The sequence below is a fragment of the Entelurus aequoreus genome, linkage group LG01 (assembly GCF_033978785.1).
Source record: "Entelurus aequoreus isolate RoL-2023_Sb linkage group LG01, RoL_Eaeq_v1.1, whole genome shotgun sequence".
NCBI classification, from domain to species: Eukaryota; Metazoa; Chordata; class Actinopteri; order Syngnathiformes; family Syngnathidae; genus Entelurus; species Entelurus aequoreus.
The window spans coordinates 78,235,373-78,253,803 of record NC_084731.1 but is presented as its reverse complement, the minus strand read 5'-3'; the positions used below and the strand labels follow the sequence as shown (position 1 = coordinate 78,253,803).

General features: G+C 40.5%; 2 protein-coding genes across 2 annotated transcripts in view; both read left to right on the top strand.

The window, feature by feature from the left end:
• The window catches only part of LOC133657575 (paraspeckle component 1-like), a 28,249-nt gene extending 12,687 nt beyond the window's left edge, over positions 1–15,562 (top strand). The window contains exons 5-10 of the mRNA XM_062059058.1: positions 6,014–6,210; positions 6,323–6,407; positions 6,509–6,617; positions 10,190–10,247; positions 13,616–13,755; positions 15,136–15,562. Coding sequence (XP_061915042.1) covers positions 6,014–6,210; positions 6,323–6,407; positions 6,509–6,617; positions 10,190–10,247; positions 13,616–13,755; positions 15,136–15,348 — 802 coding nt within the window. The 3' untranslated portion in view covers positions 15,349–15,562. The remainder of the gene's footprint in view (positions 1–6,013; positions 6,211–6,322; positions 6,408–6,508; positions 6,618–10,189; positions 10,248–13,615; positions 13,756–15,135) is intronic.
• Positions 15,563–16,806: 1,244 nt separating this feature from the next.
• Positions 16,807–18,431, top strand: part of LOC133657553 (rho GTPase-activating protein 20-like) — a 45,797-nt gene continuing 44,172 nt past the window's right edge. Inside the window, exon 1 of the mRNA XM_062059034.1 lies at positions 16,807–16,921. The gene's annotated coding sequence lies outside the window, so the exon portion shown is untranslated. The remainder of the gene's footprint in view (positions 16,922–18,431) is intronic.

Genomic DNA, 18,431 nt, shown 5'->3' with positions numbered 1-18,431 from the left:
TTCTGACCAAAAGCATCGATAACTTGTTTATAGAAGTCTTCCTTATTTTCTTTCTTCAGTTTTAAAAGTCTCTGTTTCGATGGAGATATTCCTTTAATTATTACCTCCTGCTTCCATTGAAAGTCCAGTTTAGAAAACTGTTTTATTTTAGATACTGGTATGCAATCCTCCATCTGAAAAAAAATCTCTTGCTGCGTGTGTTCACTTCTTCTGCAGTACCGGAAGTCGCAAGAAGGATCACTAGCGCGGCAGCGCCCTCTACCACCAGGAGGCGGGAGTCATTTAATGACTTATACAGTATTTCACACACGCAGCTACGGTATATTAATAAAACATAGCTGCTTACTGTTCTCTTTAGCATACTGTACCGGTATTCAATAGCTTGGACCTTAAATCCTACTGAAAAGCTCTTTATCTTTTTTCCTTTGTGCGATTGTAAACTACTGAAAGCCGCTTCCTCCATTTTGAAAATGAGGACAGGTAAATCGTCACTCGTGACGTAACGAATTTGACCCGGTGGAAGTTCTAGCCATATGCTAAATATTTTGCGAAACGAGTTTGACCCGGCGAAAATTATCGACATGCGATAATAAAATTAATATTTTGCGAAACGAATTTGATCCAGCTTCAATAATAAACCGGCGATAAGGCCAAGCATGCGTTAATTATTTTGAGAAACGACTTTGACCCGGCAGTAATTCTAGACGTGCGAATACTATATTCCCTGCGCCAATTCAAGGAAATACGGTACCCATCAAAAATGGCAAAACGGAAGGTGGACACTGAGAACCGGGGGTTTCAAACAAGGTGGGAGTCGGAGTATATGTTTTTGGAGGTAGCTGGAAAACCTGTGTGTCTTCTGTGTGGAGAAAGTGTGGCGGTACTGAAAGAGTATAATCTGAGACGACATTATGAAACGAAACACGCGGACAAAAACAAGAATATGGACATGGAACAAAGGCTACAAAAGGCAGAGGAATTAAAACGAGGCCTCAAATCTCGACAGGCTCTGTTCAAAAAAGCCAAATCACAAGGCCAGGCTGCTGTCAAGGCCAGTTTTATTTTGGCAGAAGAGATCGCTAAATCAGCCCGGCCATTTACGGAGGGAGATTTCATCAAAAACTGCATGATTAAAGTTTGTGACGAAGTTTGCCCAGAAAAAAGGCAACTCTTTTTAAATGTGAGTCTGAGCAGAAACACCATTGCCGAGAGAGTAGACCAGTTGTCCATCAATCTAAAAGAGCAGCTTGTGAAAAAGGGAAAAGATTTCATTGCATATTCCTTGGCTGTGGATGAGAGCACCGACATTTCTGACATTGCCCAGTTGTCAATTTTCATCCGCGGAGTGGACTCCAGCCTAAGCGTGACAGAGGAGTTTTTGGCTTTACGTCCTATGCATGGCACAACTACGGGGCATGATTTGTATGAAGAGGTGTCGAGATGTGTAAATGAGATGGAGCTGCCTTGGGAAAAACTCGTGGGTTTGACAACCGACGGAGCACCTGCGATGTGTGGACACAGGAGCGGACTGGTAGCGAAGATACGGGAAAAGATGCAAGAGGAAAACGCGACAGGTGAGCTGACAGCTTATCATTGTATCATACACCAGGAAGCGTTGTGCGGTAAAGCCTTGAAAATGGAGCATGTAATGAGCATCATCACGCGCACAGTTAACTTTATCAGAGCCAAAGGTTTGAATCACCGCCAGTTCAAGGCATTTCTGACGGAGTTAGAAACGGAGCATGGTGATTTGCCTTATCACACAGAGGTGCGATGGCTAAGCCAGGGAAAGGTGCTTCAAAGATGTTTCGAGCTTCGTGAGGAGATTTGTCTGTTCTTGGACAGCAAAGGGAAAAACACAACACAACTCCGAGACGAAATGTTTCTGTGTGAAATGGCTTTTCTGTGTGACATTACGAGTCATCTGAATGCAATGAACTTGCAGCTGCAGGGTCGGGATCATGTCATCTCTGATATGTACAGTACAGTGAAGGCATTTAAAACCAAACTGACTCTGTGGGAGACGAAGATGCGGAAAGAAAATTTGACCCACTTTTCCAGCTGCCAGACCATGAAAGAGAAGCTCTCTACCAGTGCATTCCCGAGCGCACAGTTGGCTAATAAAATAAGTATGCTTGCCGCTGACTTTCGACGCCGATTTGCTGACTTTGAAGCACAAAAAAGTAGGTTGGAACTGCTCGGTAACCCGTTTGCTGTTGACGTGGAAAGCTCACCACCAAACCTTCAAATGGAGTTGATTGACCTCCAATGCAATGATGCACTGAGGGCAAAATATGCGGCAGTGGGTGCTGCGGAGTTCGCCCGTTTCCTCCCCGACACAATGCCCCAGCTGCGCATCCAGGCTGCTCAAACGTTGTCTATGTTTGGCAGCACATACCTGTGTGAACAACTGTTTTCTTTGATGAACCTGAACAAAACATCACACAGAAGTCGACTTACTGCTGAACACCTCCATTCAATCTTGAGGATTTCCTCAGCTCAGAGCCTTACCCCGAACATTGATGAACTTGTGGAAAAGATGGGACACCACCAAGTATCACCCTCAACCTCAAACAAGTGAACATTACTGTGCAATCACATATTTAGAGTTTTTACTCAATTCAAGTTTAAAAGTTAAAGTTTAATATTTGTTTTCACTGCATGTTACTTCTCCTTAAACAAAGTGTTGTTTTTGATTTATAGATTTTTGCACTTTATTTTATTGTATTTCAATTTAATTATATTTTAAAAATATTTCAGTTGAGTGGATGATAGAAAATTGCTATTATTGTTTTTTTCTTTGAAGTAAATTTAGCCCACTTTTGCTAAAATAGAAAATATAGGCTACTGATGGTGCCTTGAATACCGGTTTCTTTCATTTAATGTTCATGTTATGGGGATTTTTATATAAAGGAAATTTGTCTTTTGTGTCTGTTGAAAATTAAAGATTACTGACAGAGCCATAAGAAAATATTGCTTTATTTATCTGATCATATTGGAATATATTTGTTAGGTTTTCAGTAGGTTCAATTAGGTTCACTAGACTATATGCGTCATTTAAAAATTTTTCAATGAACATTCGAACAGTCCGGCCCTCGGCTTGTAGCTAAATTTTTTATTTGGCCCTCCGTCCATTTGACTTTGACACCCCTGCCCTAGCTCATAACATCTTTCTCCCTATAAAGAAATAATGTTAACTCAATAAAGTGTATTTCTTTTTTTAGCTTTAACTTTTCATTTTTTAGCATTGTAACCACATTTGCAAATAACTTTTCTCTTCATAGAATTTTCTTTTAATAAAGAAATAAAGTGCAAAAATGTCAAAGCATCATAACAAACAGTTATGGGCGGCGTGGCGAAGTTGGTAGAGTGGCTGGGCCAGCAATCGGAGGGTTGCTGGTTACTGGGGTTCAATCCCCACCTTCTACCATCCTAGTCACGTCCGTTGTGTCCTTGGGCAAGACACTTCACCCTTGCTCCTGATGGCTGCTGGTTAGCGCCTTGCATGGCAGCTCCCGCCATCAGTGTGTGAATGTGTGTGTGAATGGGTGAATGTGGAAATACTGTCAAAGCGCTTTGAGTACCTTGAAGGTAGAAAAGCGCTATACAAGTATAACCCATTTATCATTTATTTATTTATGTCAAATAGCAGCAGAAGTGCACTTTTTGGAGAGCTGTATTATTTTCAGTTTTGTGCCCAAGGGACTGATTTTATTTAACACTCTATTATTATTTATACACCTATAGTGATCACAGAGACAGCTTGTTTTTGTGTTACTGTATATATTTGTTTTTCTGAAAAATCCCACTTAATATACTTTGGGTAACAACAGTCAATATTTATTTATTTTTTATTTATTTTTTTGGGGGGGGTAACAGTCAATATTTATTTATTTATTAGATTAAATTGTTTTCTTATATAATAAAAGTGAGCTTTTGTTAAACCAAATATTGTGTGTTTTTTTCCATATACAACAACCTATCTGGACTCGATAAGAGAATCGATAAGGAATCGGTTCGATAAGAGGATTCGATAATAAGCTCGAACTCGATAATTTCTTATCAAACATCATCCCTAGTGATATATCGGTGTGACATCATAAGTCCTTACATATTTATGGTGTACCCCTAAAACAACAGAGCATGGTTGTATTGACCTGTAAAAGCGGCACAGGTTGTTTGTGCGTTTTACAACACGATCAGGCGATTCACAATTTTTTCTAAGCTCCGTGTCAGTCTGCGCTGACGTTAAAGAATGTACATGTCATTTTATGTCTGCTCTGTATCAGGGTGTTGATGATGGGCAACCAAGTCAGCTAGGTGTTAAGAAGCAGAGTCACAATGCTCTCTACCGGGCGGAGTTGAACTGACACTCCTTCCATAATGTTTTGTGAGCTGGGACAAACGCAGATTGTTTTTTGCGGTCCAAAATGTTATTTTAGTGGGTCGCTGAAGTTAAATGAATGTTTGGTAAACAATACATTTACGCGTGTTAATAATAAAAGTCATGTATTCAATGGGACAGCATCTCTTGCAAGCCGATATAAATGTCAGCAGTTCCAACTTGCTCTGGCTTGTGAGGTTTGCTGGCCGTTGCAGAGAGTGAATGAGTCAGTGTCGACAGTCATGCTAACAAAGGGGTCATTTAAAGGCCTACTGAAATGAAATTTTCTTATTTAAACGGGGATAGCAGGTCCATTCTATGTGTCATACTTGATCATTTTGCGACATTGCCATATTTCTGCTGAAAGGATTTAGTAGAAAACATCGACGATAAAGTTCGAAACTTTTGGTCGCTGATAAAAAAGCCTTGCCTGTACCGGAAGAAGCGTGACGTCACAGGTTGTGGAGCGCCTCACATCTGCACATTGTTTACAATCATGGCCACCAGCAACGAGAGCGATTCGGACCGAGAAAGCGACGATTACCCCATTAATTTGAGCGAGTATGAAAGATTTGTGGATGAGGAAAGTGAGAGTGAAGGATTAGAGGGCAGTGGAAGCGATTGAGATAGGGAAGATGCTGTGAGAGGCGGGTGGGACCTGATATTCAGCTGGGAATGACTAAAACAGTAAATAAACACAAGACATATATATACTCTTATTAGCCACAACACAACCAGGCTTATGTTTAATATGCCACAAATTAATCCGCATAACAAACACCTCCCCCCTCCCGTCCATATAACCCACCAATACAACTCAAACACCCGCACAACACACTCAATCCCACAGCCCAAAGTACCGTTCACCTCCGTAAAGTTCATACAGCACATATATTTCCCCAAAGTTACGTACGTGACATGCACATAGCGGCACGCACGTACGGGCAAGTGATCAAATGTTTGGAAGCCAAAGCTGCGTACTCACGGTAGCGCGTCTGCTATCCAACTCAAAGTCCTCCTGGTTGTGTTGCTGCAGCCAGCCGCTAATACAACGATCCCACCTACAGCTTTCTTCTTTGCTTTCTTCATTGTTCATTAAACAAATTGCAAAAGATTCACCAACACAGATGTGCAGAATACGGTGGAATTTTGCGATGAAAACAGACGATTTAATAGCTGGCCACAATGGTGTCCCAATATGTCCGCACAATCCGTGACGTCACGCGCAAACGTCATCATACCGAGACGTTTTCAGCAGAATATTTCGCGGGAAATTTAAAATTGTACTTTACTAATCTAACTAGGCCGTATTGGCATGTGTTGCAATGTTAAGATTTCATCATTGATATATAAACTATCAGACTGCGTGGTCGGTAGTAGTGGGTTTCAGTAGGCCTTTAAGTTCTAGTGTAAAATGGCAGCATTCGTGTCTGATGCAGCTCATTAAGTATTTTTTTCCCCACTTGTCGATATGTAGAAACTAGGTAGCATTTTTCTACCCATTTTTTGTGTGCAGCTCAGTTGGCCAGTGTTCATATCTGAAGCTGATTTATCAATAGTGTATTGTGAGAAGGACGATGCAAACGCAATATCAATATGTCGTCTCACCCCAAATGTCTCTTTCGTCAGGGAACGAGAACGAAAGCCACATTTCGCTCAGCCAGGAACATTTGATTTTGAGTTCTCGTCTCGCTGGAAAGCTCTTGATGAGATTGAGAAACAGCAAAGAGATCTTGTGGCCAAGTATATTAAAGAGGCCAAAGCGAAGTTGGAGGCTGAGCTGGAGTCAGCGAAGCATGAACATCAACTCATGTTAATGAGGCACGGTAGGATCGATCAGGACTGCTTCACGTAATTACCTGCATGCTTCCAAGTGGATTGCTATTAGTGCTCTTACAAGCTCGCATCCTCCTTCATCCCTTTGTCACCCTCTCCCAGATCTAATGCGACGTCAGGAGGAGTTGAGGAGACTGGAGGAGCTTCGCAACCAGGAACTGCAGAGACGAAAGCAAATAGAAATTAGGTAGATGGCGTAGAACACAAAAAGTGCACTTTACATGTTGCAGCAATGGTGTGTTCTCCGAGTAAGGAAACAGACACATAACTTAACAAATGTGCCTGCAGGCATGAGGAGGAGCGAAGGCGACGGGGGGAAGAAATGGTGAGAGGACACAGAGAACAGGAGGATCTGAGACGGCAACCAGATGGCTTTAGATCGGGCTACCAGGACAACGTGAGTGAAACTGCCGTGCTGTCACACCCAATAAAATACTTTACATTTTTGCACAATAATAAAGAATCACATCGTTCAAACATTCAAAAGTCAAAGCCTTTCAGGAAGACATAATTATCTCTAATTCATTTTCTATTAAATCTATGAAATGGTGATTAAGTGGCATACCTACTGTAATTTTGTAGCAACTAGAGAAAAATTGAGTGTGTAAGAGGTGGGTGATTTATAAGTGAGCGAAGGAAGCAAGAGAGAGAGAGGTGAGTGAGGAGACGAGAGAGGTCACTGAACAGAAAGCAAGCGGTACGTGAGTGAAAAGAGAGCGAGAGAAGTAGGTGAATGAAATGAGTGAGAGGTTGGTAGGTACAGTAGAAAGGAGATTCATATAAAATTGAGGGGTGCACTATCCACTTGAACCACAAGATGGCAGCTGAATATCTTAAAATGTGTTTTGTGGCAATTCCAACTTTGACCACAGCCTCAGTTGCTATGTTGAGTGGCGCTTTCCATTATTTTCAGTAGACTGCATTGCAAAACTATTAACCTCCGCCTCCCCTCTTCCTCTCACGCGAGATCCACCCAGGAATGGGCCATACGAGTCCCTTCCCTACTGTAGGTAGATGAGTGAAGAGAGAGTGAAAGAGAAAGGTACACAAGTAGAGAAAGGGAGGTAGGTATGTGAGTGAAGAGAGAGGTTAATGGTTTAACATGTTAATCTTATTTGTTTGAAGCCAAGGAATCAATCATTTTTATCCAGTCCAAATAAGAAATAGTTCTTCAGCACAACCACTGAACTTTTTACAGCAGGGTAAGTCAAGTAAACAAAAGGCCCTTTTTTCACCAAAAGTTCAGGAACTTAGTTCCTGGAACCTCTAGTTTCTGCAACTAAAGGTTCCTGTAGAAGTGCGTGGTTTGTGTTTCCACCGGATTTCACAGTTTAGGGTAGTTTATACAAATCAGGCTGGTTACGTATGGAGGAGTTATTCAGTATATTTCTACACTGATACATGTAAATAAACAGACAGTATTAGGTCACATTTCTTTGCCTAAAATCTAAGTAAATGAAGTGCAAACCAATAACATACAAAATGATAAGGTTTAAAAACAAAGAGTACCGAATTGTTCATAAAAAGTCTGTTGTCCAACAGACAGAAAGTTGTCCTCTCAGTAAGTGATGAATTCATGAGGGTCAGGTGAGTCCTTATGGTCCATTTCATCTGTAAATAACAATGTATAGAAAATAAACGTCAGTGTCTATCTCACGCCGACAACATAAATGCATCAGATTCAGCGTTAGCTTGTTAGCATTAGCATTCTGTTCACTCGGGTTGAGGAGAATAACCACAAATGGCGCGTAGTGACCATTTCTACAAGATGTAACAAAGTAAAAAGTGAATATTTGATGTGATTGACCTTCGTTCCACTGTTGTACTGCCTCTTTTATTGCACATGTATCCAACAAAGTTAGAGTAATGTGCAGCTGAGCTTGCAGCTTCAAGTCTGGCTGAATACTTTATATTCCTCTGTCACTATGTTTGAAAGAGTATGTCCACTTCTCGTAGCATCACATATTGAAATTAAGTTTGTAAAAAAATTATAAACATTAAACTGCATATATCATATTTTTCGGACTATAGAGCGCACCGCTATAAAAGCCCGCCCACTAAGTTTTTGAAGAAAAAATATTTTTCCATGTCAGCCGCACCGTTATGTACGTTGTAAAATAAGTTATTTACACAGAAAGATTTTGTAAATGTTTATTTACATACCTTAATTATTTCCAAACGGTGCCTATAACACGGCAGTAAAATGGCTGATCAAACAAAACAGAACATTGTCCCACTAGCTGCGGAAGCTATCTCTCCAATCAGCTAAACAGACTCAATAACTCCACGCTGACGTTTTGGTGAATTTACTGAAGAATTTGTTCAACTAAAACAATACAAAAATATTGCCATTGTAAGTTAATAACACAGACACTTGTAAACGTGTTAGCATATTAGTTAATGCTAACGACGCTAGCTTACATTATAATAGCACATACAAATATGCAAGACACACATGGGACGGTTGAGTAAGTACGAATAGTTTGTTATATTGTTGAACGTACAAACTTTGCTTGGAGTGATTAATAAAGAATCCGTACGAGTAGAAACGCTATGGAAGACTAGAAGACGGAACGGCACTTGTACTTCCGGTTGAAAGCACTAAACAAAAGACAATACTCTAGACATTGCAAGCTTGTCTAAAAGATGGCACCATAGCACAAGCAATAACACACTTATTCAGTGTCTTTGCTTGTGGGTTTTTTTTAAACAAGTTGCATTGTCGCCATCAGCAATGAAAAATCCAGAAATTAGCCGCACCATTTCATTAGGCGCAGGTTTCAAAACATAGGGAAAAAAGTAACGGTAGTTTAAATACTATACGGCTGCGCAAAAACACTAAGATTGTTCCACTGATCAGCGTGTTTCAGCCCTCAGATGTCACACAAGTTCCTGCAAGTTCCTCTCGTTCTTCTTTCACTCCGTTGTCAAGTACTTTGTGATAGAAATACACAATAAATAAGACATGAACAAATCGTCTCACATACTTTAATGGCGGTTGTGTGTTCGAAAAATAAATTTTAGGAACGCCCCAACTGTGTTCAACCAATCAGCAATCGACCACACAGCCCGCCCCCTCTAAAGTTCCTGGGACCTTTCCAAAGTCCCGCCTCGCTTGCAGGAACTAAAAATAGCTCCTGTAAAACTAAATCTACCCGGGTGGTTTTTTGGTGTGAAACACAGAGGAACCCTTATTTATCCGGGTAAATGGGAAGTTCCTAAAAAAGTTCCTGCGGTGGAAAACGGCACACGTCTTGTGTGCACGTAACATTTAGCAGCAAAGTGTGTGCAATGAGGAGTTGCATTTTTAGTATTTACATGGTGACAATGCACACCACATACAGTAAGTGCAGCAATCTCAGTGGGTGCATCATTGTACATTTTTCTTTATTTCTGTTCAAACAATCTGTCATTATTAGCAAAACATCTTTCATCTTGAAGCACTCATTGACAATACATAACGTTTCATTTTACTAGATATGATGCAAACACAATTCAATTTAGAGGATGTCTGATTAAAGTTAAAGTACCAATGATTGTCATACACACACTGTGGTGAAATTTGTCCTCTGCATTTGACCCATCCCCTTGTTAATCCTCTGGGAGGTGAGGGGAGCAGTGGGCAGCAGCGGTGGCTGCGCCCGGGAATCATTTTTGGTGATTTAACCCCCAATTTCAACCCTTGATGCTGAGTGCCAAGCAGGGAGATAATGGGTCCCATTTTTATAGTCTTTGGTATGACTCGGCCGGGGTTTGAACTCACAACCTACCGACCTCAGGACAGACACTCTAACCACTAGGCCACTGAGTAGGTAGATTATTCTCATGAAACAATTGAAGGGGTTTTCTAAAAGTTACCAATCAATACTGTTGTCAATTCCATGCAAAGTAATACGTGTGAGTGTTGTTTCAGTGGCTCTGTCCACTTCAAATTTAGCAAATTAAAGAGCTCTTTTTCACTTCTTTCAGAGAGAAAAGGAAATGAGAGTGGGTGATCTGGGCCCTCGTGGAGCTATGACCATGGCAGGTATGGCAGTGATTGGTTCTTTTATTAATTTATAATGCGTCTACTGAAAATGTGAGCAAATCTGCTGGGTCAAAAGTATACAGCTCAATTTTTGTTTCATCTGACCACATAACTTTCCTCCAGAAGGTCTTATCTTTGTCCATGTGATATCAGATGAAACAAAAATTGAGCTGTTTGGCCACAATACCCAGCAATATGTTTGGAGGAGAAAAGGTGAGGCCTTTAATCCCAGGAACACCAGTCCTACTGTCAAGCATGGTGGTGGTAGTATTATGCTCTGGGCCTGTTTTGCTGCCAATGGAACTGGTGCTTTACAGAGAGTAAATGGGACAATGAAAAAATTCTTCAGGACAACCTAATATCATGGTGTTCCAACAGGACAATGACCCCAGACACACGTCAAAAGTGGTAAAGGAATGGCTAAATCAGGCTAGAATTAAGGTTTTAAAATGGCCTTCCCAAAGTCCTGACTTAAACATGTGGACAATGCTGAAGAAACAAGTCCATGTCAAAAAACCAACAAATTTAGCTGAACTGCACCAATTTTGTCAAGCGGAGTGGTCAAAAATTCAACCAGAAGCTTGTGGATGGCTACCAAAAGCGCCTTATTGCAGTGAAACTTGCCAAGGGACATGTAACCAAATATTAACATTGCTGTATGTATACTTTTGACCCAGCAGATTTGGTCACATTTTCAGTAGACCCATAATAAATTCATAAAAGAACCAAACTTCATGAATGTGTTTTGTGACAAACAAGTATGTGCTCCAATCACTCTATCACAAAAAATAAGAGTTGTAGAAATTATTGGAAACTCAAGACCGCCATGACATTATGTTCTTTACAAGTGCATGTAAACTTTTGACCATGACTGTGTGTGTGTGTGTGTGTATATATATATATACTGTATGTGTGTCTGTGTCTGTGTAAACGTGTATATATGTACACTACCGTTCAAAAGTTTGGGGTCACCCAAACAATTTTGTGGAATAGCCTTCATTTCTAAGAACAAGAATAGACTGTCGAGTTTCAGAAGATAGTTCTCTTTTTCTGGCCATTGTGAGCGTTTAATTGACCCCACAAATGTGATGCTCCAGAAACTCAATCTGCTCAAAGGAAGGTCAGTTCCACAAAATTGTTTGGGTGACCCCAAACTTTTGAACGGTAGTGTATGTATATGTATCTGTGTGTAAATGTATATATGTATGTGTATACATATGTATATGTATGTATGTATGTATGTAGATATACAGTATGTATATACATATACATATGTAGATATATGTTTGTATGTATATGTGTGTGTGTGTTTAATTTCAAAGTTGACCAACTTCTTCGCCTAAGTGGGAGGCATGATTTATAATCTAGCAAAGGTGATGCAGCAGCTCAGTAGGTAAAGAGCTGCTGTACTACGTTACCTTTGATTGATTGATTGATTGAGACTTTTATTAGTAGGTTGCACAGTGAAGTACATATTCCGTACAATTGACCACTAAATGGTAACACCCGAATAAGTTTTTCAACTTGTTTAAGTCGGGGTCCACTTAAATTGATTCATGATACAGATATATACTATCATATATACTATCATCATAATACAGTCATCACACAAGATAATCACATTGAATTATTTACATTATTTACAATCAGGAGTGTGGAGGGGGGGTGGGGGGGGTAGTGGACATAGAGAGAGAGAGAGAGAGAGAGAGAGAGAGAGAGAGAGAGAGAGAGAGAGAGATCAGAAGGCATAAGAAAAATAATCTGCATTTGATTGTTTACATTTGATTATTAGCAATCCGGGTAGGGTGTTAGTTTAGGGTTGTAGCTGCCTGGAGGTGAACTTTTATAGCGGTTTTGAAGGAGGATAGAGATGCCCTTTCTTTTATACCTGTTGGGAGCGCATTCCACATTGATGTGGCATAGAAAGAGAATGAGTTAAGACCTTTGTTAGTTCGGAATCTGGGTTTAACGTGGTTAGTGGAGCACCCCCTGGTGTTGTGGTTATGGCGGTCATTTACGTTAAGGAAGTAGTTTGACATGTACTTCGGTATCAGGGAGGTGTAGCGGATTTTATAGACTAGGCTCAGTGCAAGTTGTTTAACTCTGTCCTCCACCTTGAGCCAGCCCACTTTAGAGAAGTGGGTAGGAGTGAGGTGGGATCTGGGGTGGAGGTCTAGAAGTAACCTGACTAGCTTGTTCTGAGATGTTTGGAGTTTAGATTTGAGGGTTTTGGAGGTGCTAGGGTACCAGGAGGTGCATGCGTAATCGAAAAAGGGTTGAACGAGAGTTCCCGCCAGAATCCTCAAGGTGCTTTTGTTGACCAGAGAGGAAATTCTGTAGAGAAATCTCGTTCGTTGGTTAACCTTTTTGATTACCTTGGTTGCCATTTTATCACAGGAAAGGTTAGCCTCTAGAATGGAACCTAGGTAGGTGACCTCATCTTTCCTGGTGATGACACTGTCACCTACTTTTATGGTGAAGTGATTGACTCTCTTAAGTTTGATGTGGGACCCAAACAGGATGGATTCTGTTTTACCCAAGTGGATGGATAGCTTGTTGTCAGCGAGCCAGGTGCAAGTTCTACAGAGCTCAGCACTGAGGATTTTCTCCACCTGTGACTTGTCCTTGCCGGATACCAGCAGGGCAGAGTCATCCGCAAACAAAAACAATTCACAGTCACATGCCGATGACATGTCGTTTATGTATATTAGGAACAGTAAAGGTCCCAATATACTGCCTTGGGGGACTCCACAGCTCACCGAGAGGGGGGGGGACACGGTGCCGTTCACCTCTACCACCTGCTCCCTCCCCTCCAAGTAAGACTGCATCCAGCTCCAAGAGGTTTTGTTAAATCCGATTGCTCTGAGCTTATCCAACAGTATAGCGTGGTTAACGGTGTCAAAGGCCTTCTGAAGGTCCAGCATGACCATGTTACTAAAAGTGGTTGCTCGACATTGGCTCTTTTAATAACAATGACGCTAGGACTAGGTTATTACACAGGTTGCATGTAAATGGAGTATTGTTGGCAGATTTTTAAAAGGACTTTATACATCCTATTAGCTACGTCGTTAGCCATCTCTTACTACCGTGTTTTTACGAAAAGACGTGTCCTTGTGAATAATAGGCAGAATTTCTTTTGAAGGGCAAAAGTGTGCTCTTGGTTTTTCTTGGGCACTTGACGGCAGTGCAGGAAGATCAATATATATAAACAAAGTACCTGCGAGTGCCTGAAAGTTAACGTGATGGAAAATTTAAATAAGGGGGATAATAAAACACTAACTACCCTTGTGAAGGACACTGTCAATTGACCAACTCAAAGAGGTCACATGACCCTGACCCACCCAACCAATGCTGTGTTTTGTGTGTAGATGGCTACAATCAGACCCCAGCTGTGTCCAACCCTAACCAGGGTCAAATGATGAGCATGAGCGGAAGGAGCACAGCCGTTGGCCCAGAGGGAACCGCTGCAAACATGGCCTCAATGTTGATGTCTGAAAATGGCAACATGGTAACGTATCTGACAAAGCAACTACATCTTTGCTTTTAAGCATGCAGTAATACTCAGATATTACAGATTATTTTTTTGATTTAGATTTTGATAGTTGAAAGTAAAACTGAAACTGATCAATTAATTTGTGAGAAATATATATTTTTTTCTCTAAAAATGTTGATATTTTATATATATACTGTATACATTTTTTTACCTTTAGGGATGCCCTCAAGTCATATACATTTTTTTTTTATTCAACACTTAAATCTAACTTCAGGTCTATCTGTCGATTTTATGCACTTTTTGTTCAAGAAAACTTTGTTTTTCCCCCCCAAAAAATGTCAAAGTGTAATAAAAGGGGACGGCGTGGTACGGTTGGGAGAGTGGCCGTGCCAGCAACCTGAGGGTTCCTGGTTCAATCCCCACCTTCTACCAACCTCGTCACGTCCGTTGTGTCCTTGAGCAAGACACTTCACCCTTGCTCCTAATGGGTCGTGGTTATGGCCTTGCATGGCAGCTCCCGCCATCATTGTGTGAAAGTGTGTGTGAAATGAATGTGGAAATAGTGTCAAAGCGCTTTGAGTACCTTGAAGATAGAAAAGCGCTATACAAGTATAACCCATTTATTTGTTGTGGAGCAATTGGAGCCTTAAATTGGTCAATAATTTATAACAACATTGACTTACTTTTTTTTTTTTTTTTGAGAAATGACAGTTTAAAGTAAAAAAAAAATCGCACAAAAATTCTCGAGGTTCCAAAAAGGGCCCTGCTCATAAAAGTGTTAAAGAAGTCATCATTTTATTTATTTTTTTAACTTTCAACGCTATAAATCAGATTTGCGTTTTATTTATTTTATTTTAATTTAATTAGGTTTTAACATGGCAAACACGCAAAATAGGCTATCATTTACAAAAAACATTTCAAAGTGTAATATTTGATGTGAAGCAACTGGAGCCTTGAATAGGTCAATAATAATTCATAACAACATAGATTTTGATTCATTATTATTTTTGGAGCAATGACCGCTTTAAAGGAAAAAAACAGATTGCATGGCAGCTTTGTGTTATCAGAGTCAACATTGCAACTTTTTCTCCGTACATTTCACCTGCCCTTTTTATTCCACTTTTTCATGCTTTTTGTTTGTTTTATTAGTATTTTTAGAAAGTGCGGCTGGAGGCCAAACTTTGGACACTCCTCGTCTAAAAGAAACTAATGGTTTGTTTCTCTTGTCTTTCATTTCTCCACCAACGTTTGTGTGCTAATCATGGGGATGACTCGACACGATCAAAACAACTTTGAACGGACACATTTCAAACTTGTGTCCCTTTCCTGGTTACTGGACTCACGCCCTCATTTGCTGCCGTTTTCACATTGTGGATCCCGGCCGCGACGCTGTAGCGAGGAGATAGATATCCGCCGGCTGGATTGCTAACAGGGCGAGCAGAAGTAGAGTCACCGAAAGCAGCAGCAGCAGCAGCAGCAGCAGCAGCAGCAGCAGCAGCAGCAGCAGCAGCAGCAGCAGCAGCAGCAGCAGCAGTCAGCACCAACTGTCCCTCCTGCTGGGCCAACACCAGGATTTGGACAGGGAAGTCCTGTAGAAGGAGTGTTTGATGGACCAAATAACAAGCGACGGCGGTACTGACCTCAAATAGTGTTCATGTTAATCTACTTTTCCCTGAAATGTGTGCTGATTGCTTTATTTCTTAGTTACTGCTATGCTCTGCATAGTCTACTTTTTATTTTGTGCATTTCAGTCTACCACGTCAGGCTTTTAAAACTAGTCCAAGCCACATTGTTCTTCTACAATAAACTGTCTCTGCATTGAGCGTGATGTGTCCATGTGGCGTTAGCTACGTATCTTACAAGCTCAGCAAAGGGACACTTTTTTTGGTTGTATAGGCAAGCAGCAACAATAGTCGTTTGTCACGTTTAATCCTGTTACAGTTGGATGTCGTCTGGCTTTTTACACCTTTAATTATGAATTTAACACATTTGTTGCTTGAGCATGTTTCTTTTGTCAAAATAATCGAACGTTTTGGAAGATGTGTTTCAGCGCTTTCAAACGTGCACCGTATTAGATGAGTGTTTCTTATTGCGTTGACCTCATTTTCCAAAAGTAGATTAGAGATGTGACGTTCGCAAACGAATCAAGTGTTTTTGAAATGAACGAGAACAGATTCTTGTTCGAAAGATGTTTTTTATGCACATGCAAATTTAGTGTCACCAATTGCCTGTTCTGCACACACCGTAGCACCCAACTGCAAACTGGACTAGAAAATAAGTCTGAGTCAAAGGAAACAGCATTGGGATTAACTTTTTTTATATGTATTTTTAAAATAATTTTTATTTGTATTTTATTTTATTCATATTTTGGATTTACTTTTCAGGTTCATTCTAAGGAGTAGAATTGTTATCACATTTGTATCATGTCCTAATATTTATTGTAGTTTTATTTATACTTTTTATATCCATTAATGCATTTTTTTCTTATTTACTACTTTTGTATTTTTTTCTATATTGTTTAAATGATACACATTTTTTTAGGTGAGGGATGATGTCACTGCCAAAGCATGGAAATATGGCGGCGACGTCTTATGGAATGTTTACAATGGAAAACAGCAAAAAATAAAATTATAGCCAATATTTCAGAATAATTCCCACCAGTGGAATAATATGTGTGTTTAAATTGAATTATTCTAATCTACATTCATAGGGTTAGTTTCCTTGAAAAAAATCAGTTATACAAAACTATATTTTGGCGAACGAGTCTTTTGAACGGCTCCTTAAAAGAAACTGCTCATCAAGATCCGGCTCTCTTTAATGTAGATTCTGATTTACAATTGCCGCCTCAAAATATATATATATTTTTTTTTTAACAAACATAACACCAACAACGGCTAGCGTGTTACCAGCCGCGGTTTATTAGAACAGATTTAACAAATGTCTATATTTGTAACAATACCAAATTAAACGCTGTAACACATTTTGTGGAGATTGATTGGCTGTCTGGTACACACGTGACTCCGTTGATTGGCTGTCTGGTACACACGTGACTCTCCGTTGATTGGCTGTCTGGTACACACGTGCATGTCCACTGCGCGTGACCATCAACAAGAGACTTTAAAGAAACGAAAGAATGTTTAAAAAAAACGGACAAAATGGCCGCCGTAGTGATGTTAAACAGGTAAGCGAGGCCATAAATGACTCCGAAATCACTTGGCGTAGTCCTTTTTCTCTGTGCGTGTGCATACGAGGGGCGTATCTTCAATAGTTTGAAAAGGGCGGGACACAACATTCGCGGGTCTTTTCAACAAGCGCATTAATGGCGTACTTGTGCACTTGTCACGGTCACAAACGTCTAATACAGACAGATACTGACATTTATTTGTATTATGTTTTCTATTGAACTACTACTACCCACTATTACTTCTACGTTTTCCAGTCCCAGGAGCCCCAAACTGAGGCCAAAACAATAATAGAAAACATGTTTTAAGTTATTTCACCTTTGGCAGTAAAGCTGGCATAGTTTTATACTCATTTGGTCCTTTCTGTCCACATGTTTGTCCTTATTTCATGTTTTTATTTCTGGATTATATCTTCTCAAATATCTTGTATAAAATTGTGTTTAACTGGCCCGAAAGGTACCTATTGTGCAATACTTGAAATACTCAAATAGTTAAGTATAGCGCTGCCAATCGCTAGCAGACAACTAAATCTATAGCTGGCAACTAGGGCTGTTAAATGCTAAGTGGCCTCTGGTACGCTAACCACTAGCTGGCAACTAGTGTGCTAATTGCTAACTGGCAGCTAGTGCGCTAATTGCTAGCTGACAACTAGTGCGCTAATTGCCAGCCGGCAACCGGTGCGCTAATTTTCCTGAGGGAACTTTCCTGAAGGAATCAATAAAGTACTATCTATCTAACTCCTAACTGGCAAATAGGGTCGCTGAATGCTAGGTGTCAACTAGTGCACTAATTACTAGCTGGCAACTGGGGCCACTGATCACTAAGCTGGCAACTAAATCGATAGCAGGTAACTAGAGCCGCTAATCATTAGCTGGCAACTAGTGAGTTAATCGCTAGCTGGCAACTAGGGCCGCGAGGTGGCCACGAGCGCACTAGCAGGAAACTATAGGGCTGCTAATTTCTAACTGACAATGGGTGCGCTAATCGTTAGCTGGCCACTAATGTGCTAATCTCTAACTGGCAACTAGGGTTGCTGGTTGCTAAGTGGCAACTAGCGCGTTAATCGCCAGCTAGTAACTAGTGTGCTAATCGCTAGCTGACAACTAGGCCCGCTAATCGCTAGCTGGCAGCTGGGGCGCCGCCAATCGCCAGCTGGCAACTGGTGCGCCTCTAATCGCTACTTTGCAACTTGAGCGCTAATAGCTAGCTTTCATAAATGCCAAGATGATTGTAATGAAACAGTAAATTGATTAATTCATGTTTTTATTTAAAACCTGCAAGGTACAGAGGGCATGGCTGGCCATGTCACTTCCATTCTAGAAACCCAGACATTTACTTTTGTGGAGAAATTGCAGGTGAAATATAAAAAAACTATTTCACGACCACCCTGTCGCACCTCTGCGGTCCCCCTGTTAATTAAAACGATTAATCTAAACGACTAATTATTATAATTGACATTTTCATAATAGTAAACTTATAATATGAAAAAGCATCTTGTTGCTTGACATG